The sequence below is a fragment of the Chlamydotis macqueenii genome, chromosome 29, assembly GCF_036417535.1.
Source record: "Chlamydotis macqueenii isolate bChlMac1 chromosome 29, bChlMac1.mat, whole genome shotgun sequence".
In the NCBI taxonomy this organism is placed as follows: domain Eukaryota; kingdom Metazoa; phylum Chordata; class Aves; order Otidiformes; family Otididae; genus Chlamydotis; species Chlamydotis macqueenii.
In genome coordinates, this window is record NC_141584.1 from 130482 (window position 1) to 152175 (window position 21694).

General features: G+C 71.5%; 4 protein-coding genes across 19 annotated transcripts; 2 read left to right on the top strand and 2 right to left on the bottom strand.

The window, feature by feature from the left end:
- The first annotated feature begins 302 nt into the window (after nucleotides 1-302).
- CSAD (cysteine sulfinic acid decarboxylase) lies at nucleotides 303-4220 on the top strand. Of its 2 annotated transcripts, XM_086768730.1 has the most exons (15): nucleotides 303-388; nucleotides 527-667; nucleotides 753-879; nucleotides 1560-1650; nucleotides 1751-1857; nucleotides 1973-2088; nucleotides 2184-2263; nucleotides 2348-2402; nucleotides 2513-2629; nucleotides 2779-2843; nucleotides 2949-3030; nucleotides 3115-3314; nucleotides 3388-3439; nucleotides 3725-3814; nucleotides 3920-4220. In XM_086768730.1, exons 2-15 carry the CDS (start codon nucleotides 542-544, stop codon nucleotides 4091-4093), a joined length of 1482 nt encoding a protein of 493 aa, XP_086624856.1. In that variant the 5' UTR covers nucleotides 303-388; nucleotides 527-541; the 3' UTR covers nucleotides 4094-4220. The 2 variants fall into 2 exon arrangements, with proteins under 2 accessions (XP_086624856.1, XP_086624855.1); XM_086768729.1 differs by lacking the exon at nucleotides 303-388 and having other exon boundaries at nucleotides 468-667.
- Nucleotides 4221-4231: 11 nt separating this feature from the next.
- Nucleotides 4232-5165, bottom strand: LOC147597017 (uncharacterized). Its single transcript, XM_086768748.1, has 2 exons — nucleotides 5094-5165; nucleotides 4232-4942 (listed from the first exon to the last, which is right to left on the bottom strand). The coding sequence occupies exon 2, from the start codon at nucleotides 4935-4937 to the stop codon at nucleotides 4296-4298; it is 642 nt and encodes a 213-aa protein (XP_086624874.1). The 5' UTR covers nucleotides 4938-4942; nucleotides 5094-5165; the 3' UTR covers nucleotides 4232-4295.
- Nucleotides 5166-6164: 999 nt separating this feature from the next.
- On the top strand, nucleotides 6165-9820 carry SPRYD3 (SPRY domain containing 3). The gene is made up of 10 exons (XM_086768739.1): nucleotides 6165-6308; nucleotides 6375-6450; nucleotides 6526-6650; nucleotides 7089-7224; nucleotides 7301-7489; nucleotides 8237-8386; nucleotides 8459-8516; nucleotides 8847-8966; nucleotides 9049-9224; nucleotides 9346-9820. The coding sequence occupies exons 1-10, from the start codon at nucleotides 6181-6183 to the stop codon at nucleotides 9478-9480; spliced, it is 1293 nt and encodes a 430-aa protein (XP_086624865.1). The 5' UTR covers nucleotides 6165-6180; the 3' UTR covers nucleotides 9481-9820.
- Nucleotides 9802-21619, bottom strand: LOC147597019 (tensin-2-like). 15 transcript variants are annotated; one of them, XM_086768690.1, is made up of 25 exons: nucleotides 21468-21619; nucleotides 20607-20706; nucleotides 20209-20246; nucleotides 19648-19785; nucleotides 19522-19571; nucleotides 19017-19167; nucleotides 18397-18447; nucleotides 17732-17848; nucleotides 17287-17351; nucleotides 16818-16901; nucleotides 16377-16471; nucleotides 15715-15775; nucleotides 15573-15642; nucleotides 14933-15059; nucleotides 14603-14665; nucleotides 14401-14517; nucleotides 12259-12525; nucleotides 12020-12173; nucleotides 11577-11669; nucleotides 11338-11411; nucleotides 11168-11245; nucleotides 10648-10816; nucleotides 10305-10484; nucleotides 10192-10221; nucleotides 9802-10107 (listed from the first exon to the last, which is right to left on the bottom strand). In XM_086768690.1, the coding sequence occupies exons 1-25, from the start codon at nucleotides 21531-21533 to the stop codon at nucleotides 9963-9965; spliced, it is 2583 nt and encodes an 860-aa protein (XP_086624816.1). In that variant the 5' UTR covers nucleotides 21534-21619; the 3' UTR covers nucleotides 9802-9962. The 15 variants fall into 15 exon arrangements, 13 of the variants coding, with proteins under 13 accessions (XP_086624816.1, XP_086624815.1, XP_086624820.1 ...); XM_086768689.1 differs by having other exon boundaries at nucleotides 15573-15639; nucleotides 17732-17854; nucleotides 21468-21618; XM_086768694.1 differs by having other exon boundaries at nucleotides 10305-10373; nucleotides 11338-11415; nucleotides 12039-12173; nucleotides 17732-17854; nucleotides 21468-21618.
- Nucleotides 21620-21694: the final 75 nt, after the last annotated feature.

Here is a 21694-nt window from a genome sequence, read left to right on the forward strand (position 1 = left end):
GGGCCCTGCCCCTGCCCCTGCCCATCGCCCTAGGGGGGAGGTCTACCCCTCCACCCCACTACGACGCCCGGGGCGTTGGGTGTCCCCCCCCTCATTGCCTCCCCGGGCATCGCGTGCCCCTCCCTGGGGCATCCGGCCATGGCTGGGGGGGGCAAACAGGGGCTCCTCAGCCCCCACCTCGTCCCTGGCTGGGGGCTTCCGGTGGTCCCTTGATGGGGGGCTGCGGAGGGGGGCATCTGCCTGCCCCCGAGATCCCCGCCGGGGTGGGGGCCAGCTTTGGGGAAGCCCCCCCTCCCCCACGCTGCCCATTTACGAGCCGCTGCACACTGCCACGTACTTTGTCCCTCGTCCCTGACGTGGCCCAGAGGAAAATCCCTGTGGGGCTGGGGTGAGGGCGAGCCAGCAGCTCCCCGTCCCACCACACATCCCGGCAGATCCCCGGGCAGGGCGGGAAGCAGGAGGGGCCTGGGGGTCCCTCCAGGCCGTGGCGGGGGGTGACGGCCACCCTGTCGCTGTGAATGAGCAGGCTGAGACCTGCGCGATGGCAGAGAGCAGCCAGCTGGAGCGGCCTGGCTTGGATAAAGTGGCCGGAGAGGAATTCCTGTGGAAAGCCTTCCAAATCCTGCTGGATGAGGCCGTGCGGAAGGGGACAGACGTGGCCGAAAAGGTGGGTAACACCCAGAGCCCCCCAGCGAGGTGGAAGCAACAGCAGGGCCGGGGTTCAATCCTGTCCCCTCCTCCCCGCTCCACAGGTCTGTGACTGGAAGGAGCCCTGGGAGCTGCGGGAGCTGCTGGACCTGGAGCTACGGAACAGCGGGGAGCCGCCAGAGAGGCTGCTGGAGCACTGCCGGAGCGTCATCCGCTACAGCGTCAAAACCTGTCAGTTCCCAGTTCAGCCAGGCTGGTCTTGCTTCAGCCAGGCTGGTCCCAGTTCAGCCCCAGCTGCTCCCAGCTAGTCCCAGTTCAGCCAGGCTGGTCCCAGTTCAGCCCCAGCTGCTCCCAGCTAGTCCCAGTTCAGCTAGGCTGGTCCCAGTTCAGCCTCAGCTGCTCCCAGCTAGTCCCAGTTCAGCCAGGCTGGTCCCAGTTCAGCCTCAGCTGCTCCCAGCTGGTCCCAGTTCAGCCAGGCTGGTCCCAGTTCAGCCCCAGCTGCTCCCAGCTAGTCCCAGTTCAGCCAGGCTGGTCCCAGTTCAGCCTCAGCTGCTCCCGGCTGGTCCCAGTTCAGCCAGGCTGGTCCCAGTTCAGCCCCAGCTGCTCCCAGCTCGTCCCAGTTCAGCCAGGCTGGTCCCAGTTCAGCCTCAGCTGCTCCCAGCTGGTCCCAGTTTGACAGCAGCAGCTGGGTGCAAGGCTCCTCCCCCCAGCTAGCCACTGTCACGGGTTCAGCGCGGCCCCACTCGTGTCCCTGTCACACGCATGGCTCCAGAGGTGGCCCTGCTCCCACAGGTGACGGTTTCCCTCTCGTGGCAGCGTCCCCAGGGCCCAAGTCCCCATGGTAGCAGGGGCCCCATGAGGAGGGGGTGGTTCCTGTCCCTCTGATGCTGGCCCCGTCTCACTCCCACCAGGTCACCCTCGCTTCTTCAACCAGCTCTTCTCCGGTCTGGACCACCACGCGCTGGCGGGACGCTTGATCACCGAGGCGCTCAACACCAGCCAGTAAGTGCCTGAAAACTCGGCGGGTGGCCTTAAGCAGGGGTGTTTTGGGGCAGCGGGCAGGCTGGGCCCCCCTGCGGGTGCTGCGTGTCCCTCTCCATAGATACACCTACGAGATTGCCCCAGTGTTCGTGCTGATGGAGGAGGTGGTGCTGGCCAAGCTGCGGGAGCTGGTGGGCTGGAGCAGCGGTGATGGCATCTTCTGCCCTGGTACCTGCACCCCTCCCGGCCCTGCCGGCGACCCTGGGGGTGGCTCATCCCTGTCCTGGTCCCTGCCGGTGACCCCGGGGGTGGCTCGTCCCCATCCCTCCCTGTCCTCTGGCAGGCGGCTCTGTCTCCAACATGTACGCCATGAACGTGGCCCGGTTCCAGCGCTTTCCAGAGAGCCGGCAGAAGGGCAGCTGGTCTCTGCCGCGCTTGGCCTTGTTTGCCTCCCGGGAGGTGCGGAGCAGGGTCTGCTGACCCCAGAAGGGTGATGGGGTTTGGGGTCAGCCCCCTGCTGCCCCACATCTGACCCCCAGCCCCTCCCCGCTCAGAGCCACTACTCCATCCAGAAAGGAGCCGCTTTCCTGGGCATCGGCACTGACAACGTCTACCTGGTCGGCACTGATGAGAGGCGAGTGTGCCGGGGCCGATCCCAGCCGGGCTGCACCAGCTCTGCATCCCCGCTGCCATTTTTTCTTTGCTCCCTGTCCCTCAGGGGGAAGATGATCCCTGAGGAGCTGGAGAGGGAGATCTGGAGGGCAAAAGCCGAGGTGGGGGGCAGAGGGAACCGTCTGTGGGGTGCCGGCTGGGGCATGGGGGCAGAGCTCCCCTGCCCCACCCCGCTGTCCCCCCACTCCAATGTCCCCTGTCCCCTCCCCAGGGCGCCGAGCCTTTCTTCGTCTGTGGCACCTGTGGCACCACGGTCCTGGGTGCCTTCGACCCGCTGGGTGCCATCGCTGCCATCTGCCAGCGCCACGGCCTGTGGTTCCATGTGGACGTGAGTCACGGGGTGCGGGGGGAGATCTGGGGCTGGGACACACACACACACGCACACACGTCCCCATGGGACCCGCAGGCTGGCCCCCGCCTTCCTGGGGTGCCCACGGGGCCGGCGCCCGCTCCAACGCCCCACTCCCCACCTGGCAGGCAGCCTGGGGCGGCAGCGCCCTGCTCTCCGGAAAACACCGTCGCCTCCTGGCCGGCATCGAGAGGTGAGTAACCCTCCCCGGCTCCCAGCACCCCCCCAGCACAGACTCAGAACTCCCCGTTTAAGGAGTCGGGGACCCCCTCTCCCCCAAACCTCCCCTCTCCCGCAGGGCCGACTCTGTGGCCTGGAACCCCCACAAGATGCTGACGGTGGGTTTGCAGTGTTCAGCTTTCCTGCTCCGCGACACCTCTGTAGGTCCTGCCGGCCCTTTTCCCCCCTCCCCGTGGGTCTGCCCCCCATCGCCCCCCATGCCGGCTGAGCGCCGTCTCCCCCAGGGCCTCCTGCAGCGCTGCCACAGTGCCGGCGCTGCATACCTGTTCCAACCCGACAAATTTTACGACGTCGCCTACGACACGGGGGACAAGACCGTGCAGTGCGGCCGGCGGGTGGATTGCCTCAAGCTCTGGCTCCTCTGGAAAGCCGTGGGGACCGAGGGGCTGGCGTGGCGCGTCGAGCGCGCCTTCGCCTGCACCTGGTGAGCACCGGGGGGGCTGGGGCGGGCTGTGACCCTCTTCACTTTGGGGATTCACGCTCTCCTTCCTCCCCAGGTACCTGGCCGAGGAGGTGAAAAGGAGGGATGGCTTCCAGCTGGTGCTGGAGGTACGGCGTGGCGCCTGGCCTCTGCTGCTCGCCGAACTGCAGCCCAATGGAGCGGCGGGGTGGGATTTTTTTGGGTTTCCCCCCTGCCACCCTGTTAATAACGCCCTACGGCATCACCGAGCCCCGGGGACCGGAACTCACCCTGAGCTCTGCCCTGGGGTTTCAATCCCCAAATGGGGATGGGGGGCAAACCCACCACTCCTGGGGTCTGGTGCTCAGTGAGGGGCTGGGATCCCCTTCCTCCTTCTCCTCCTCTTCCTCCTTCTCCTCTTCTTCGTCCCGCAGCCGGAGTTCATCAACCTCTGCTTCTGGTTTGTGCCCCCCAGCCTGCGGGGCAGGGAGGGCTCCCCCGATTACTGGCTGAGGTTGGGGAAGGTGAGTGCAGGAGCTGGCCCTCCTCCCCCAAAAAAACCCCAAAGCCCCTCCTCCAACCCCCCCCAAGCGCAGCCCCATGGCGACAGCGTCTCCCTCCCGGCACAGGTGGCTCCCACCATCAAGGAGCGGATGATGAGGAAGGGGTCCATGATGGTGGGCTACCAGCCCCACGGCACCAAGGTCAACTTCTTCCGACAGATCGTCACCAACCCCGCCGTCACCAAGGACGACCTGGATTTCTTCCTGGATGAGATCGAGAGGCTGGGATGGGATCTGTGAGGACCCCCTTGCCATCCCCCCACTGCCCAGAGCCCCTCCTGGCCCTGAGGAAGAGGAGCAGAGCCGCCTTTTCCACCTTAAATTCAGAATAAAGGCGGGCACAGCTTGGCACCCGACTGCAAGAACATCCCATGCGGGTGGAATAAAAACACTTTTACTGTTCCCTCCCCAAAAAAGGGTGAAGGGGAGGCAGGCAGGACCCTCAGACCCCCTGGAAGCTCTGGAGGAGGTCAAGCAGCTCAGGGTCCAGGCTGGCGGGGGCCAGGCAGGCGCGGAGGCGCGGGGCTGTGGCCGCGTCCTTCTCCCTGCGCCGCCACTCCCGCAGCATCTCGAAGCTCTGCATGACGATGCTGCGAGGGTTGTCCTCCCGGATCTGGTCCAGGCGGCTCCTCTCCAGCCCCAGGCACCCGATTCCCACCTCCTGCCACTCTCTTCCCAGTTTTTGGGCTACCCGGATGAGATCCTGCTCTGTCAAACGCCGAGGACGTGCTGGGGGAGAGGAAGACGTGGACGGCGGCGACAGGGGCCCGCATCCTGAGGGAGCGGAGGAGCGGGTGGTGTCCCCCTTCGCCCTGGGGGTCTCCTCCTCGTTCTCCTCCTCTGCGCCGGGGAGCCGGTGGAGGCGGACGAGGTCGTGGCGGGAGACCTGGGGCAGGAGGTCGGCGAGGAGGCGCAGGGCCTGGCCGGGGAAGCGCTGCAGCAGGAGGCTGCAGAGGTCGGGGCGCGTGGCGGGGCGCAGCTGCGCCAGCGGCAGCCGCTCCTCCAGCAGGAACTTGAGCGCCTGGAACTGCTCCTCCGTCAGCGCCTGCTGCAGCGCCAGCAGCGTCCGCCGCTCCTCGGCCATCGCGCCTGCGGGGGGCGGCGTCACCCTCTGCCCGCAGCCCGTGGGGGCCGTGTCACCCCGACGCCGCCCCGCGCTCCCAGCCCGCCCCCCGCCGGGGCCGGTCCCCCCCGCGCCCCTCTCCGCGTCCCTCACCGCGCCGCTCACCGCGCCGCTCACCGCTTTCCACGCGGGTCCCGCGCGGGGCGTGGCCGCCGCTCTCCCGCCAGGAAGTCGGGGCGGTTGCCAGGAAACGGCGCCGGGGCTAGGGGCGGGGCTTGGGCAGAAGGGGCGGGGCCGAGCAGTGGCTTAGAGACGGGCGTGGCTTTGTCCCGCGAGGGGTGTGGTTTGGCAGGGCGGGGGCGTGGCTTAGGGATGATGGCACGTGATTTGTCTGTGTGGGGGCGTGGCTTAGCGATGGGGCGTGGCTTGGCGGGATAGAGAAGCGTCAGCGGGCGCTGTCGGGGCTTCCTGCGCGCTGTCCCCCGGGAGGGGTGGGGCTGTGACCCCCCTCCCCAAATCCTCCCCTGCAGTCCCGTCCACCGCCACTGGGGGCGCCCCGGTCCCCCGAGAACGCGGGATCTCTCCGCAGGACGCGGGAGTCACGTGACCTCTGTGCACCCCAGTCCGGTTCCGCCCCCCCCCCTCTCCTCCGGCCTCCGATTGGTCCAACGAGCCGTCGGTCGGACCGCTTCGGGCGGCGATTGGCCGAGCGGGTCGGCGAGGGGGGAGGAGAAGGAGGAAGGGCGTGGTCCCGGATGTGAGCGGAGGCGGCGGGGCCGGGGCCGGGAGTGACCGGAGCGCGGAACCCATGGAGGTGAGGGGAGGGGAGGGGCTGGGCGGGGCGGGGCGGCAGGGGGGACCCCGGAATGGGGGCGGGGAGTGGTGATGGGGCTGGTGCGGGGGAGCTGGGGGCGCGGGGGGCTGCACTCCTGCTTGTGGGGCCTGGAGGGGGGAGCGTGGGGGGGGTCTGGTTGTGGGGGGTGTGGGGGAGACGGGGATGGGGGGAGGTGCGGGGGGCCCCACGCGTGGGGGGTGGACATGGGGAGTCCAACTGTGAGGGAGCCAAGTGGGGGGAGTGAGCATGGGGGGCAGTTATGGGGGGGCACGTGTGGGGGTCTGTGGGGCAGCCGGGTATGCAGGGGGCTGAGCGTGGAGTTGGGGAGCGAGGGGCCGCCCAGGCGGGGGAGGGGGCTGTGAGGGGCTATGGGGCCCTGGGAGAAGGGGTCCCGGGCCCTGACCACCCCCCGCCAGGCCTCCCCCCGCCATGGATGACCTGCACCTGCACTACCGGTTCCTCAACTGGCGCCGGCGGATCCGCGAGATCCGCGAGGTGCGTGCGGGCCGCTGCCAGGAGCGGGCCAAGCACATCCTGGTGGACGGCGACACGCTCAGGTACGGGGGGGCGGGGGTGCCCACCACTACGCAGGACCCCCGCCCACGCGCTGTTCCCCCCCACAGCTACCACGGGAACTCGGGCGAAGTTGGCTGCTACGTGGCCCCGCGCCCACTCACCCGGGACAACAACTACTTCGAGGTGAGGCCTGACCCCACGGGGGATTCTCCCCGGGCCAGGAGTGGGGCTGAGGGGCTCTCTCGGTGCCCTCCCCAGGTGTCCATCGTGGACAGCGGCGTGCGGGGCACCATCGCTGTGGGGCTGGTGCCGCAGTTCTACAGCCTGGACCACCAGCCCGGCTGGCTACCTGACTCGGTGGCCTACCATGCCGACGACGGGAAGTGAGTGGGGGGCTGCGGGACCCTGCGGGTGGGGGCCACCGGGACTCCACGAGTGGTGGGGGGCACCGGGACCCCGTGGGTGGGACGGGGGGAGGGGCAGGGGTGCGTCACTGGGACCCTGCACGGGGTGGGGGAAGCTACCAGGATCTCTACAGGTGGGAGAGGGGGGATCACTGAGACTGGGTGGGGGGGCCACCAGGACCTGGGAAAGGAGAGGGGCATCACTGGGATCTGGGGGGTGGGGGGGTGACCGGGGCCTGGGGAAGGGGGTTGCCGTGGCACCTGGTGAGGGGTCGCTGGGAGCCGAGGGGCTGACAGGACCCCACCCGCCTGTGGGGAGCAGCTTCAGGGGGCTGCTTGCAGCCTGGGGACAGGGAGAAGGGGTTGCCCACCCCCCTCTGCCTTGCCACCCCCTGCTCAACGCCCCCCCGCCCACAGGCTATACAGTGGCCGGGCCAAGGGCCGCCAGTTTGGCACCAAGTGCAGCTCGGGCGATCGCATCGGCTGCGGCATCGAGCTGCTCTCCTTCGGCGTGCGCACGGCCCAGGTCTTCTTCACCAAAAACGGCAAACGGGTGAGACCCCCTGCCCCCGCCGCCTCCCCTGGCCCCCCTCCGCCACCACCTGACCCCCACGCCCCATCCCGTGCAGGTGGGCTCCACCGCGGTGCCGCTGTCCCCAGAGGGGCTGTTCCCCGCAGTGGGGATGCACTCGCTGGGGGAGGAGGTGCGCCTGCACTTGCGCGCCGAGCTGGGCACGGAGGAGGACGACAGCGCCATGATGGTGGACAGCCACGAGGAGGAGTGGGGGCGGCTGCACGATGTCAGGGTCTGCGGCACGGTGGGTGCCACCCACCCCACCTTCAGCCGCACTGTGCCAGGCGCCAGCATCCCGCAGTGGGGGGACTTGGCTGCCACCGTGCGTCCCAGGATCCCTGGCACTGGGACTTTTTGGGAGGGGGCGGGAAGGATTTAGGGGTCTTGGGGAGGGGGGTTCAGGGTCCCAGTGTGAGCAGGGCCGTGCCCCAAGAAGTGGCCATTTTCCCCCAAAACTGATGATTGGCCACAGGCCTCGCCCCGATTTTCCTTTGTTGGCGGGGTCCCTTCCCTCAGTGGGTTGTGTGTGACCCCCCCGCCTCCAGCACACATCGCCCCCCCCCCAGCTCGATGGGATTCCTAGATGCTGGCAGAGCATCCCCCCAAGGCACCTGGCTGCGTCCACGCCAGCCCCATGCCTCCCTGCCCGTGTCTCAGTTCCCCCCCCCATTTCTTGTGGGGTCTGACCTGTTTGTGGGGGCTGGAAGCATATTGCTCCCCATCCAGGTTTGGGACCCCCCCAAAAGGTTTAGGGTGTCATCCTTCCAGTTTTGAGACATCCCCCCCCAGGTTTGAGGTGTTTCCCCTCCCCCCCAAGTTTGGGGCTCTCCAACCCCCCAGGTTTGGCACCCCGCCCCCAGCTTTGGGACACCACCAGCACCGCGGCCCCACATTCCCCTCCATTCACCCTGAGCACAACCCCGCTTTACACTGCTGCTGGCGGGGTGCGGAGGGGTACCACCCCCCCTCACCCCCCCCCCGTGCCCCCCAGCTGCTGGAGTACATGGGCAAGGGGAAGAGCATCGTGGACGTGGGGCTGGCGCAGGCGCGCCGCCCCCTCAGCCCGCGCAGCCACTACTTCGAGGTGGAGATCGTGGACCCGGGGGAGAAGTGCTACATCGCCCTGGGGCTGGCCCGCAAGGTGAGGGGCGCGGGGGGGACGCTGCTGACCCCTCCCGCCCTTCATCCCCCTCCTCCGCCTCCTCTTCTGCAGGATTACCCGAAAAACCGGCATCCGGGCTGGAGCAGAGGCTCGGTAGCCTACCATGCGGGTGAGCGCCCCTCCCCTCCCCAAAACGTGGGAACACCTGCCCCAAAGATGGAGTCCCCTCCAAACATGGGAACTGCCCCCTCCAAAATGTGGGGGCTCCCCCTGAACATGGGGACCCCCAAACTTGAGACCCCCCCGCAAATGCAAGGATGCCCCTAAATGTGACCCTCCCCTGGCCCCAGGGTGGCATTTGGGTTGTGGGCCCTCTCACGCTGGGATGTTGGTGGGGGTCTCGGCAGTTGATGTGCCCCCTCCCCCCCCTCAGCCTCCCCCTCCCTCGCCGTGGGGCAGCCCCATGGGGTGGGGGGGACCCTGACATGTGTCCCCCCAGATGACGGAAAGCTGTTCCAGGGCAGCGGGGTGGGCGACCCCTTCGGCCCCCGCTGCTACAAGGGCGACACCATGGGCTGCGGCATCATGTTCCCGCGCGACTACGCCACGCAGGGCGCAGGTGGGGGCTCGGGGGGCCAGGACCCCCGCAGGGCGTGAGGGGAGGCACTGTGGTGTGTGGGTGTGCGTGCGTGACCCCCCAGGGGACAGCGACGCGGAGGCGGCGGAGGTGAGGGCAATGGCGGTGAGGAACGCGCTGTACCTGCACGGGGGCGCGGCGGAGGAGGAGGAAGAGGAGGAGGAGGAGGAGGAGGAAGAAGAAGAAGAGGAGGAGGAGGAGGAGGAGATGGAGCAGGAGCAGCAGGGGAGGAAGGTGGTGGTAAGAGCTGGGGGGCAGGATTGGGCCTCCCCCCTTGGGATCCCTTTGGGGTGGTCGGGGGGCACGCCCCTCCCCCTGTGCTGTGAAGGGGGGCGGTGCCCTGACCCCCCACGCCCCCCAGGTGTTTTTCACGCGGAACGGGAAGGTGCTGGGGCGCAAGGAGGCAGTGGTGCCGGCGGGGGGCTACTTCCCCACCGTGGGCATGCTGAGCAGCGGCGAGAAGGTCAAGGTCGACCTGCACCCCCTCAGTGGGTAGGGGGTGCCCCCCCACCCCCCGCGCACTTCAGGGCCTTTCCCTGACGGTGGGGGTGGGGGCCCGATCCTGCCCTCACCCTCGGCACCCTTACGCAGCTGCAGGACCCATCTGATCACCGCACTGCCCCCGGCCCCGGGGGGGCTGGGACCCTCATCCTAGGGGGCAGGGACGGGGCTTTGGGTCCCCAGTGGTGTTTGCACGTTGGGGGGGGGCGGGGGGGGAGGCGGCTCATGTCCCCCCAGCTCCACCCCTCCCTGCCCCCCCCAAATTCACCATTTCACCCCGTACACGGGCGGCGGCTGCGCCAGGCGCTATAAACCGTTTCTTGGAGAAAAATGCACTCGTCTTTTTTGGAGCCCACCCCCGCGGACGGGGTGGGGCTGCATTGGGTGCCCCCCCAGCCCAGCCCCTGCCCCCCGTAGCAGAGGGGGGTGGGGTGCCCAGCAGCCCCCGTGGGGGGTCGTGGGGGGGGGGGGGGGGGCTCACGCACGGCGGGTGCCCAGCATCACCCTGGTGACGAAGGTGACGATGGCGGTGGCCGGCTGCTCGGGGTCGTGCTCAGCAAAGACGTGGCAGGCGTTGCCCTCCCCCACCCCCCCAGCCTTCTTGGCCACGAAGCCAAAGATCCTGGGGGAGGGGAGCAGAGCTGTGGGGGGAGGCTCCCGGGGGGGTCTCCCAGCACCGGGCAACCCCCGACCCGTGGGTGCTTACGTGGAGGTGGTGCCGTCTTCGTTGGCCCACCTGGGGGGGAGGGGGGGTGTCATTAGCAGGGTGTTGGCCAGGCGGTACCCCTGACGTGTTTCCCCCAACGCGTGTCCCCCTACCTGCGCTGTTTGGGGTCCGTGTTGCAGTAGGTGACGCTGCTGACAGGGTAGTGACGGCGGAAAAAGAGCCTGGGGAGAGAAATGGGGGGGGGGGTTGGACCCCCATTTACCGGGCTGGGGGGCACTGGGCCCACCCAGGCTGTGGCACCCAGGGCACTGCTGGGGGATGGTGTGGGAGAGCTGCAGGGACAAGCACACACAACGGGGATGGGGGGGGGGGCTGTAGGGGGGACACGACATAGGGGGTGCACAGGGGATGGGCAGATGATGGAGGGGTTGTAAGTGCAGAGAGGACATGGGGGGAGGGCGCTGTGGGTGTCTGGGGGCGGGGGGGGGTGCTGACCTGCGCTGGTTGTCTGTGAGGGTGATGCCCTGCGCCGACACCCTAAAGTGCACGAGGCAGGGCCGGGGCGCGGGGGAGCCCCCCAGGACCGTGCCCGTGGCCTTGGCCAGCGCCTGCGGCCCCGTCAGCGCCTCCGTGTCCACCGAGCCCAGCAGGAGCACGCTGCAGGCTGGGGGGGGGGGGGGGAATATAGGCCCGGGACCCCCCAACTGCCCCCACCGGAACCCCAACTGCACCCCCAGAGCCCCAACTAGGGTATGCACCCCCTCTGCAGGGCCCCCAACTGGGATATGCCCCCCCCACCCAGGACCCCCGACTGGAGTACAGCTTCCTGCGGGACTGGGATATGGTCTCCTCAAGACCCCCAACTGGGGTCTGCCCCACCCCAGAACTGGGGCACAGTCCCCTCCTAGGACCCCCAGCTGGGGTATAGCCCCCTCCTCCCAGCCCCCTCAAGACCTCGGGGGTGCCGGGCACAGCCCCCCCCGCGGCTCCCCCCCCCCCCCCCCCCAGCACCCACCAGCTCCCTGGCGCAGCAGCTCAGCAGCCGTGCTGACGCTGGGGGACGCGGGCCGCCCCCCGGTCTCCTCCAACGGGTCTGGGGGGAGGAAAGGGGGGGCGGGGCTGGGGGCACTGCTGGGCCCCCCGGGACCGAGGGGGGAGTGGGCGGGGCGGGGGGGGCTCCCGCACCTTTGCCGGGGAGGCGCAGGGCGCACGGCAGCGAAATGGGGCTGATGGAGTGGTGCAGCACCAGCGCGGGCAGGCTGCCTGCGCGAGAGTCAGGGCCGGGACCCCGCACCCCCCCGGGCCCCCACCCTCCCCGGGATCCTGAACCCCTCCCCGCTCCCGACACCCCACACCCACCCGAGACTCCCCTGAGAACTCCCGCCAAGACTCTGCTCCCTCGGGAACCCCCGGCCCCCCCTCACCGAACTGCGGCTCCTCCCTGCACCCCCTGACCCGCACGCCGCGCGGGCCGCTCTCGATCAGGAAATGCCGGACCAGCTGCTCCCGGGGGTCCCCTGGGGGGGGAGGCAGCACCTGGGTTCAACCCGCCCCTGCGGCCGCACCCCCCACCCCAGTCCTGCCCTCGGAGAGGCCGGGGGGCTCCGGGGGGGAGGGGACATGGGGTACCGGGGCCGGTGGGGTGTTGGGAGGGGGTCCATAGGGTGCTCACGGCCCCTGGGGGTGCTGGGGCCCCCCGACAGTTTGAGGCCACTCTGGGCCACAGAGCCAGTGGGGTGGGGGGGTCGTGGAGGCCACCCAGGGTGTGGGTCCCATGGGGCAAGGTCTGGGATGCCGTGGGGCAGTGTGGGTGCCGCGAGGCAGGGCGGGGCAGTGGGGGGGTGCCGTGGGGCGGGATGTGCGGTACCGTGCGGTGGGGTCCGTACCGGTGCCGTGGGGCAGGCTGCGGGTCCCGGAGGGCGGCGCGGGCACCCTGAGGGCCAGGCCGAAGGCGCCGGGGCAGGACCGGCTCTCCCGCACCAGGAAGGAGCCGGGCGGCTCCTCCTTCAGCAGGGCCACGGCTGCGGGACCCCGGCACGCGCGTCACCCACGCGTGCTGCCGGGGAGTCGTGTCGTGTGTCCGTGTCGTTCCCCCCCCCCCCGTACCTCGGTCCCGCGAGAGGCCGGGTTTGTACCAGAACCGGGATGTGTCCTGCGCGAACGCGGCCTCGGGGGCGGCTCCATCTCGGGGCCCCCCTGGCGCTGGGGGGCGCCGCTTCTCGGGCAGGAGAGGGTGGCTGCAGGGGGGTGGGGTGCCCGGGCCCCTGCCTTGGGTGCCGCTGCTGGCGGGGGGAGGGGCCGGGCAACGAGGGGACGAGCTGGGGCCTTCGGGGGTCTCGGGCCAGGATCCCCCCTCACCCGGGCTCCTCCGCTCTGGGGGGGCAGAGGGGGGGAAACCCCACTCAGTCCCCGCCCCCACGGGACCCTCTAGGGGGGCCCAGTGTGACCCCCTTCCCCCCCTAGAAGTCCCTTGGCAGCCACCCCCCCTTCCATGTCCATGAGGCCACCCAACACACCCCAGTAGCCCTATTGCCCCCCACTAGTGCCCGTGCACCCCAACGCCCCCCTTGTGGCCACTAGCCCCCCCCCCCGCAGCCCCCCACTAGCCTCCCCCATAATCCCCCAACCAAACCCCCAGCCCCTCAACACCCCACTAGCCCCCTTGCACCCCAGCACTCCCCCCACCGCCTCTGTGGCCACCACCCCCCCCCCGGCCCCCCAGACCCTCACCAGTGGGCTCCTGCTGGTCTGGCTGTGCAGGGCTGCCGTAGCCCTCGCGGGGGCTGTAGCCCACCCTGCTGTAGGGGTCCTGGGGGGCCAGGGGGGCCCGGGGGGGGGCGCGGCCCAGCCCCAAGCCAGGGTGGCCGCAATGGGGGCAAGCAGGGGACTCGGGTGCTGGGCCAGGGGCCAGAAGGTGAGGGGGCTCCCCCTCGTTTTCACCCCCCCACTCCGAGTGCACCCCGCAGAGCAGGGACGGGGCCTCGAGGGGGCGCAGCCCCTCCCACAGCTGGTAGCCCCACAGCTGGCGCCTGGAGCCACAAGGTGGGGGGCCCTCAGAGAGCGAGCGCTGCACCCCCTGCTTCCCGCCCCCCCCAGGGGCACCTCGGGCCCCTTCGGCCCCACAGCAGGGCCTCTCGGGGGGGGCCAGGCCAGGGGCACAAAGCAGCAAGAGCAGGGGGGGGGCAAGCTGGCCCAGCCGCACGGCAGAGGGGCTGGGGCGCTGTGGGGCACTGGGGTCCCATAGGGGGCTGTGGCCCCATGGGGTGTCGGGGTCCCACAGGATGTTGGGGTCCCATAGGACTCTGGGCCATGAAGCTCTGGGGTTCCATAGGGTGTCACGGTTCTATATGGTGCTGGGGTCCCACGGGGCTCTGGGGTCCCATGGGGTGTCCGGGTGCTGGGGGGGCTCTGGGGTCCCATATGGGTCTGGGCTCCCATAGCGCTCCGGGCTGTGGGGCGCTGGGCTCCCATAGGGTGTCACAGTCCCAGAGGGCTGTGGGCTGCAGGGCGCTGGGGCGCCGTGGGGCTCCGGGGGTCCCATATGGGGCTGGGGTCCCACAGGGTGTTGGGCTCCCGCAGGGTATTGGGGCACCGTGGGGCTCTGGGGACACACAGGGCTCTGGGGTGCGGTGGGGTGTCAGGGTCCCATATGGGGCTGGGGTCCCGTGGGGCTCTGGGGTGCCGTGGGGGGTGTCCCCCCTGCGGGCTGGGCGTCTCCGCGGGTCCCGCCCCGCCCCCCAGCCCGCAGCCCCCCAACAGCCGCTCCAGCTCGCGGCGCTCGGCGGGGGTGGGGGGCAGGGCGTTCCCGGGGCCGGGCGCGCGCTGCTCCCGCGCCGGGGCCTGCGGGAGCTCTGCGGGGAGAAGGGGGGGGGGAGTGGGTGGCGGGGGGGGTCATCACCCCACACCCAGGACCCCTCCACGCTGGAACTCTTAACACTCCCCATCCCCCCGCCCCCGTCCCCCTGTGACCCCCCTCCCCCACCCCCTTGTGACCCTCCCCTCCCCCCGCCCCCGTCCCCCTGTGACCCCCCTCCCCCACCCCCTTGTGACCCTCCCCTCCCCCCGCAGTCCCCCGTGTCCCCCGCCCCCCATCCCCGCAATGCCCCTCACCCCTGTTCCCCCATCCCCCCGTGCCCCCCACTCTCTCGTGCCCCCATCTCCCACTGCCGCTGCCCCCCCACCCCCCGTGCCCTCATTTCCCCACTCCCCCTCCCCCCCCGTGCGACCCCCCCCCGCCCCTCTCCCTACCCTCCGCGCTGTCCTCGTGCCGCAGCCCCAGCCCCTCGTACGAGTCCCAGCGCAGGGCCGGCTCCCCCCCCGCGAGCCGCACTGGGACGGCAGGGGGGCAGCGCGTCGAGGGGCAGCCTGGGGGGGGCACGGAGGGAAGGACCATGGGTGCTGGGCGGGGGGAGGGGCCCGGCCCGGGGGTCCCGGGTGCTCCCCCGCCAACCTGTGCTGGCCGGGCCGGAAGAGAAGAGCAGCTCCACGCGGGCGTCGGGGGGGCAGCTCTCGTCTAGGGGGGGGGCGGGGGTTGGGGGGCACGGCCCGGGCCCCTCCGCACCCCCCGGGCCCTCCTCCTCATACCCCTGAACCCCGGACCCCCTCGGACTCCCCCCCAGACCTCCCAGCCCTCCGCACTCCCCACTCTTCCCGCCCCCCCCACCCCCCCCAGACCCCCCAACTCCCCATCCCCCTGCCCCCTGAGAGTCCCTCCACCCCCTCCCACACCCTTCGACCCCCCGAGTCCCCCAGGACGCCCGACCCTCTCCCCGCCCCCCACCTGAGCAGGGCTGGTCCAGCTCCGCCCAGCGCAGCTGCAGGCGGGGGCTGAGCAGCGCCCCCGTGTGGAACTGCGCGCGGAACAGCGCCCGGCGCCGCGCGCCGCCCAGCCACCGGTAGCACTTCACCTGCGGCACACGCGTGAGCCGCGCGAGGGCCCCGCCCCGCAGCCCTCGCCCGCGTCACACCGGCGGCCCCTGCACACGCGGCCGGCCCTCGCACGTGCCCGCCTTGCACGCGCATCTCTTGCCCGCGCACAGCTCGCACGTCCCCCCTTGCCCGTGCGCTCTTTGCACACGCCTCTCACACGTGGCCCTTGCACGTGCGTCGTTCACACACGCACACTTCACACGGGCACCCCTTGCACGTGCAGGCCCCCGTGCACACCCACCGCTCACACGTGCACACTTTGCACACGCATCTCGTGCACGTGCATACCTCACGTGTTCACCCCCTGCATTTGGGCACGCCCCCTGCACACGCACACTTCACACGTGCACACTTTACACACGCAGCTCACCCTTGCACGTGGGTCCCACGCACACAACCCTGACGTGCGCGCACCCCTTGCACGCCCCCCGTGCACGCCCCTTCCTTGCACTCCCCCTCTGTAGCACCCCACACGCCCCTCCTGCGCTCACCATCACGTCCCCCTTGAGCAGCAGGGCCGGCTCCAGGCTGATGCAGAGCCCCTGCGGGCCCGGGGCGCTGCTGGGGGGGAGGGGGGCGGGTGAGGGCTGGGGGCGCTGGGACCCCCGCCAGGCTGGGGGGAGGGGCACTCACTAGACCGCCGAGGTGTAGATGAGCTGCAGCGCCTGGTAGATCTTCAGGAAGGGTTGGCAGCCTGCAGGGGGGGGGGGCGTGGGGGGGTCTGAGACGGGGTAGGGGGGCTCTCTGCCCCGGGGGAGGGATCTGCTGGGGGTAGTCCTGTGGGGGATGAGGGGTCTGCTGCGGGGGGGGGATGTCTCATGGTGGGGGGAGAGGGTCCTGCTGGGGGGGGACACTACTCCCTTCCCAGGCGGGGGGGGTCTACTGGGGGGCAGGGGCCTGCGGGCGGGGGGGGTGTCTGCTGGAGCGGGGAACCCACTGTGGAGGGGAGGGGTCCTGCTGGGGAGGAGGGGGGCCGCCCTGCCCCGAGGTGGGGGGGGAGAATCTGCTGGCGGAGGGAGGGTCTGCAGAGGGGCTCTGCTGGGGAGGGGGAACCCCACTGTGGGGGGAGGGGTCCTGTTGGGGGGACTCCCTTCCCGGGGGGGCGGGTGTCTGCTGGGGGGGAGGGGTCTGCGAGGGGGGTCTGCTGGAGGGATCTCCCTGAGGGAGAGGGGTCGCTGCCGCATGGGGGGGCTCTGCTGGGGTGAAACCTGTTGGGGGGAGAGGCTGTGCTGGGGAGAGGGGTCCCTGTCCTGGGGGTCCCTGTCCCAGGGGGTGGTGCGGATCCCCCCACTGACCGGGCAGGGGGGGCAGCAGCACGTGGTGCAGGAAGCGGGGGCTGCTGTTCATCCGCACGCGCCCGGAGAGCAGTGCCGCAAAGTGCGCGACGTACCTGGGGGCACCCGTGGGACCCAGCACCCAGGGCACCCGTGGGCCCCACGGCACCCAGCATCCACAGCTCCCAGCACCCACGGACCCCAGCACCCACGGGACCCACAGCACCCATGGCACCCAAAACTTCCACGGGATCCAGCACCCATGGGACCCACGGGACTCACAGCACCCAAAACTTCCACGGGACCCAGCACCCATGGGACCCAAAACTCCCACGGGACCCAGCACCCACAGGGCCCACGGGACCCAGAGCACCCAGCACCCCTGAGACCCACGACACCCACAGCACCCTGACCCAGGCAGGGAGTTGGGGCCCTGCCGCCCCCCTCCCGCTGCCCCCCCACCTCCTCTGCGAGGGCTGCAGCTCCGCCCCCAGTCTCTCCTCACAGAATTTCCTCATGGTGAGAGCAGCCAGGGCCTGGTCAGCGCTGGGGGGGGTCCACAGCCCTACAGTGACCCCCACAGCCCCCCCATGACCGCCACAGCCCCCTGGTGACCCCCACAGCCTCCCTGTGCCTGCCACAGTGCCCCATGCCCCCCCATTCACCCCTGCAGCCCCCCATCAGCCCCAGCCCCCCACTGCCCCTAACTCTTCCATCACTGCCCACACCCCAGCCCCCCATCGCTCCTCACCACCCCTATCCCCCACCGCCCCCACCATCCCCCATCACCCCATGCCCCCCCATTCACCCCTGCCCCCCCCATCAGCCCCAGCTGCCCACTGCCCCCAACTCTTCCGTCGCTGCCCACCCCCCAGCCCCCCATTGCTCCCCACCACCTCCCACCATCCCCCATCGCCCCCTGTCCCCCGACCTGGCCGAGGCCTGACTGTAGTGCATGTAGGCCGCCACGACGACACCAGCCTTGCCCTTACAGCCCTGAGGGGGGGTACACGGCCCCTGAGGCCCCCATGCCCCCTAGCCCCCCATGGCCCCTCATGGTTCCGCCATAGCCTCCCAGTTTCCCGCATGCCCCTATCCAGCCCCCCATGGCCCCCTGCTCCCCTCACAGCCCCCATAGCCCCACAGCCCCCCTCAGCGCCCCCAGTCCCCATAGCCCCCCACAACCCCCGCAGTCCCCCTGCCCCCTGTCCCACATAGCCCCCCTAACCCCTCATAGCCCCCATGAGCCGCCTCAGCCCCCCTCAGCCCTCATAGCCCCCCCCATAGACCCCCATAGTCCCCTCCATAACTCCCTCCCCAGCCCCGCCCACCTCCATAGCCCCCATAGCCCCTCAGCCCCCCCATAGCCCCCCCACCCTGCAGTGCAGCACAGCCACGTTGTGTGGGTGGGCCCCCAGCCACCCCTCCAGCGCGCGGCAGACGGCGCAGAGCTGCTCCAGGTGGGGCGCGTGCCCGTCCGGCCACCCGAACTCCTGCACCTGGGGGACACCGTCAGCGCCGGGACCCACTGGGACGCCCCCCACCCAGCACCCCCCTCGGGACACCTGCCTCCCCGGGAATCTCTCCCCCCCAGGATACCCACCCACCCGGGACCCCCCCAGGACTCCTCCTCGAGAACCTCCCAACCCCTCGAGACACTTCCTGGGACACCCTCCACCCCCTGGGACCCCGCCCCCCCCGGGAACCTCCCCACCCTCCGAGAACCTTCCCCCACGGGACACCCACCCACCCGGGACCCCTCCCGAGAACCTCCCCGCCGCCCCGGGACCTCCCCTGGCACCCCCCCACCCCCCCGCTGGAACCCTCCACCCCCCGGGATCCCCCCCCACCCGTGACACCCACCCACCCGGGAACCTCACCCCTCGGGTCCCCCACCCCTCGAGACCCAACCCGGGACCTCTACCCCACCTCGGGAACCCTCCACGCCCCGGGACGCCCAACGCAACTGGGAACCTCCCCCCCCCAGGACCCTCCCCCACCCCGGACCTCCGGGCCCGTCCCCTCCCGCCCCCCCCCTCACCCTGGGGTTGAGCCGGGCCAGGTCCTCTCGCGGCTCCGAGAGGTTGAAGATCTGGGAGGGGGGGTGTCAGCGGGACCCCCGGGCAGGTTCCCCCAGGGGAAACGGAGGCCCCAGCGCTGCCGGATCCCACCCAGAGTGCGCGGGGGGTGCTGGCCCCCGCCCCACAGCCCGCGACCCCCGCGTCCCGTCACTGGGGACCCCGGTGCCCTGCCCCACGGCTGAGCCCCGCGGTGTGCCCCACAGGGACCCCGGTGCCCTGCCCCACGGCTGAGCCCCGCGGTGTGCCCCACAGGGACCCCGGTGCCCTGCCCCACGGCTGAGCCCCGCGGTGTGCCCCACAGGGACCCCGGTGCCCTGCCCCACGGCTGAGCCCCGCGGTGTGCCCCACAGGGACCCCGGTGCCCTGCCCCACGGCTGAGCCCCCCGGTGTGCCCCACAGGGACCCCGGTGCCCTGCCCCACGGCTGAGCCCCCCGGTGTGCCCCACAGGGACCCCGGTGCCCTGCGCAGCCACTTGCCCTGACCCCGGGGACCCCACGTGCTGTCCCCACGGCCGGGCGCCCCGTCCCCGTTCCCCCCCGTGTCCCCGCCCCCGGGTCCCGCGTCCCCCGTGTCCCGCACCGTGTACCGGTCGTGGTGCCGCCCCGCCAGCGCGCGCGCCAGGCCCCGCAGGTGCCATCGGTGGCGGCCGGGCGGGAGGCGGCGCGGGAAGCGCAGGCAGAGGATGCGCTCGGTCACGTGCGACAGGGACAGCTCGGGCTCGGGGGGGGGCCTGGGGGTCAAGGAGGGCGAGTGGAGTCACCGCACAGCCCCCCCGCACCGCACAGCCCCACCGCACCCCACAGCTCCCACAGCCCCGCATAGCCCCCCGCACCCCACAGCCCCCCCGCACCGCACAGCCCCCCCGCACTGCACAGCCCCACCGCTCCCCACAGCCCCTGAGCCCCCCGGCACCCCAAAACCCCTGCGCCTTCCCCTGCCCCCCAGCCACCCCCAGCCCCCCTGGGCTTCTCCTCGGCACCCAAAACCCGAGCCCCCCACAGCACCCCACAACCCCTGGGCTCCCCCACCCCACAGCACCCCATGATCCCCCAGCCCCCCGACACCCCCCGCTCCCCCCCCGTACCTGGTCAGGGTGCCGCATTGCCGAGTGCCATTGAGGGACCAGCTGGAGCCCTGGGGGGGCATGGAGGGGGTCACGGGGGGCCCGGCCCACGGATGTGGGGACACGGGGGGGGGGGAGGGGACCCACCATGTGCTCGCCCCGCCCCACGGGGGCCGTGTTCCGCCTCTGGAGGGGACGGGGGGGCGGGGGGGCTGCCGGCCTCGGTTTCCCCCTGCCCGGCCCCGCCCGCTCGGGGGGGGGCGCAGCCTGGCACGGGCCCGGCACCTGTAGGGGGCGGGGTCACCCGGGATCCCCGGATTCGCCCCAAGGAGGGACCCCAGCCCCATGTCCTGCAGCAGGGAGCCCACAGGACAGGGCGTCCCCACCCACCCCAGCCCGCTGGCTGCCCCCCGCTCCCCCGTGTCCGTGCCTCAGCCCCCTCGTGTCCGTGCTGCCCCGCCTCGTGTCCACGTCCCCCCCCACCCCCGTGTCGGTGCCACCCGTGTTCGTGTCCGTGCCCTCCCCCGTGTCCGTCCGGCTGCAGCCCCCAGCCAAAGCCGGTGTTGCGCAACACGGGGAGCAACGGGGGATGCGGTGACGCCCCACCCCCCCGCACCCTGAGGGGGCTGCACGTGCCCCTCCCGCCCTAGGGACCAGGAGAGGACAGTGGGGAGGAGGGGCTGTCCCCCCCCGCCCCCTCCCCCCTACCTTAGCCTGGCAGTGCTCGTGGCTGGTGACCTTACACACTGGGGGGGAAGGGGCAAAACGGGCATCAGGACCCCCCGCTGCCACCCAGCACCCACAGCCCCACCCCAGCATCCCTCCCCGGTGGGGTCGGGGGGTCCTGGGGGAGTCAGAGGGATCCATGGGAGGGTTCATAGGAGTCTCGAGGTGGGGTCCAGGGGGGAGTTGGGGGGCAAGGGGTCCCTGAGGGTTGGAGGAGTCTGTGGGGGGGTCTGTGAGGGTCCCGAGGAGATCTGTGGGGGGATCTCGAGGGATTCTGGAGGGGTCTGTGTGGGGTTCGGAGCAGGGGAGGGGGTCCATGGGGGTCCTGGAGGTGTCATGGGGAGGTCGGGGGGTGTCCGTAGAGGGGTCGCGGGTGTCACCTCTGCAGACGAGGCCCTGGGGGCCAAGGGGCTCGTGGCAGGCGGCACAGGCCCCCCCCCGCCGAAAGGCCTTCTCGCGGAAGGTGTGGGGCGTGGGGGGCTGTGGGACAGACATGTATGGGTGTGGGGCACGAGCGGAGTGGAGACCCCCATCCCTCCCCACACGCAGGAACATGGCCCCTGCCCCCACGCACCCGCAGTGCCCCACGGAGGGAAACTGAGGCACGGGACCGTTCCCCCCCCCCCCACGGCAGGGGGCTGAGGCGGGGAGCCCGTGGGTACCAACAGCGGGGGCTGCTCTCCCCTCGTGTCACCCCCCGCCCCGGTGTCTTCCCCCATGTTCTCCCCCTGTCCCCTCCCGTGTCCCCTCCGTGTTCCTCCCCCCTGTTCCTCCGTGTCCTGATCCCCGTGTCCATTCCCGTGTCCCCCTCGTGTCCCCCCCCCATCCGTGTCCTGGCCCTCGGCCGGGGACGCTGTGTCCGGCTGCAGGAAGCGGGGCCGGGACCCGGCCAGGAAACCGCTCCCACGGGTGCGGGGGTGGGGGGGGGTGGGATGGTAGGGGGCAGCATAGGGGGCGTGGGAAAAGAGGGAAAGTGGGGAAAGTGGAGGGGACACGAGGGGGGGACACAGCCTGGGGGGGGCAGCACCGCCACCCCTCCGGCTGAGCTCCGGCCAACTCGCGTCCCGCGTGGGGAGGGGGCGACCAGGAGAGATTGCGGGGGGGGGGCGGCGGCAGAGGCAAACCCAGGGGGTAACACTGGGTAGTGGGGGAGGGTCCCGCCGCAATCCTCTGCCCCTGCTCTCCCCGGTTTCCACGCGGGACCCCCCCACGGAGGGGCCAGCCCCGCCCCCCTGCCCTACCGTGTCGGTGCCGTCGCGGCGGCCGAGCCCCCGCAGCAGCGACCGGATCGCGCCTGGGGGCTTCATGGCGGGGGGCGGGGGGGTCCCTGGGGTCCGTGGGTCCGGGAGCGGTCTCGGGAGCGCGGCCGAGCCTGGGCCGGGCCCGCCCCGCCCTCGGGGGCCGCTTCCCGTGCGTGGGGGGGGGAGAGGCCTCGGTCCGGCCCCCCCCCTCGGGTTGGGAAAACACA

What these genes read in the sequence shown, in the direction of transcription:
- SPRYD3 (XM_086768739.1), top strand. Translation starts at nt 6,181, where the DNA reads ATGGATGACCTGCACCTGCACTACCGGTTCCTCAACTGGCGCCGGCGG. An exon ending in GTGGACGGCGACACGCTCAG is followed by an intron (nt 6,309 to 6,374) that starts GTACGGGGGGGC and finishes TCCCCCCCACAG; the next exon opens with CTACCACGGGAACTCGGGCG. An exon ending in CTCGGTAGCCTACCATGCGG is followed by an intron (nt 8,517 to 8,846) that starts GTGAGCGCCCCT and finishes GTGTCCCCCCAG; the next exon opens with ATGACGGAAAGCTGTTCCAG.
- LOC147597019 (XM_086768688.1), bottom strand. Translation starts at nt 21,533, where the DNA reads ATGAAGCCCCCAGGCGCGATCCGGTCGCTGCTGCGGGGGCTCGGCCGC. An exon ending in CAGGGAGGAGCCGCAGTTCG is followed by an intron (nt 11,412 to 11,576) that starts GTGAGGGGGGGC and finishes TCGCGCAGGCAG; the next exon opens with CCTGCCCGCGCTGGTGCTGC. An exon ending in CCTGCGCCTCCCCGGCAAAG is followed by an intron (nt 11,246 to 11,337) that starts GTGCGGGAGCCC and finishes TCCTCCCCCCAG; the next exon opens with ACCCGTTGGAGGAGACCGGG.
- LOC147597017 (XM_086768748.1), bottom strand. Translation starts at nt 4,937, where the DNA reads ATGGCCGAGGAGCGGCGGACGCTGCTGGCGCTGCAGCAGGCGCTGACG.
- CSAD (XM_086768730.1), top strand. Translation starts at nt 542, where the DNA reads ATGGCAGAGAGCAGCCAGCTGGAGCGGCCTGGCTTGGATAAAGTGGCC. An exon ending in GGACAGACGTGGCCGAAAAG is followed by an intron (nt 668 to 752) that starts GTGGGTAACACC and finishes CCCGCTCCACAG; the next exon opens with GTCTGTGACTGGAAGGAGCC. An exon ending in TGATGGCATCTTCTGCCCTG is followed by an intron (nt 1,858 to 1,972) that starts GTACCTGCACCC and finishes GTCCTCTGGCAG; the next exon opens with GCGGCTCTGTCTCCAACATG.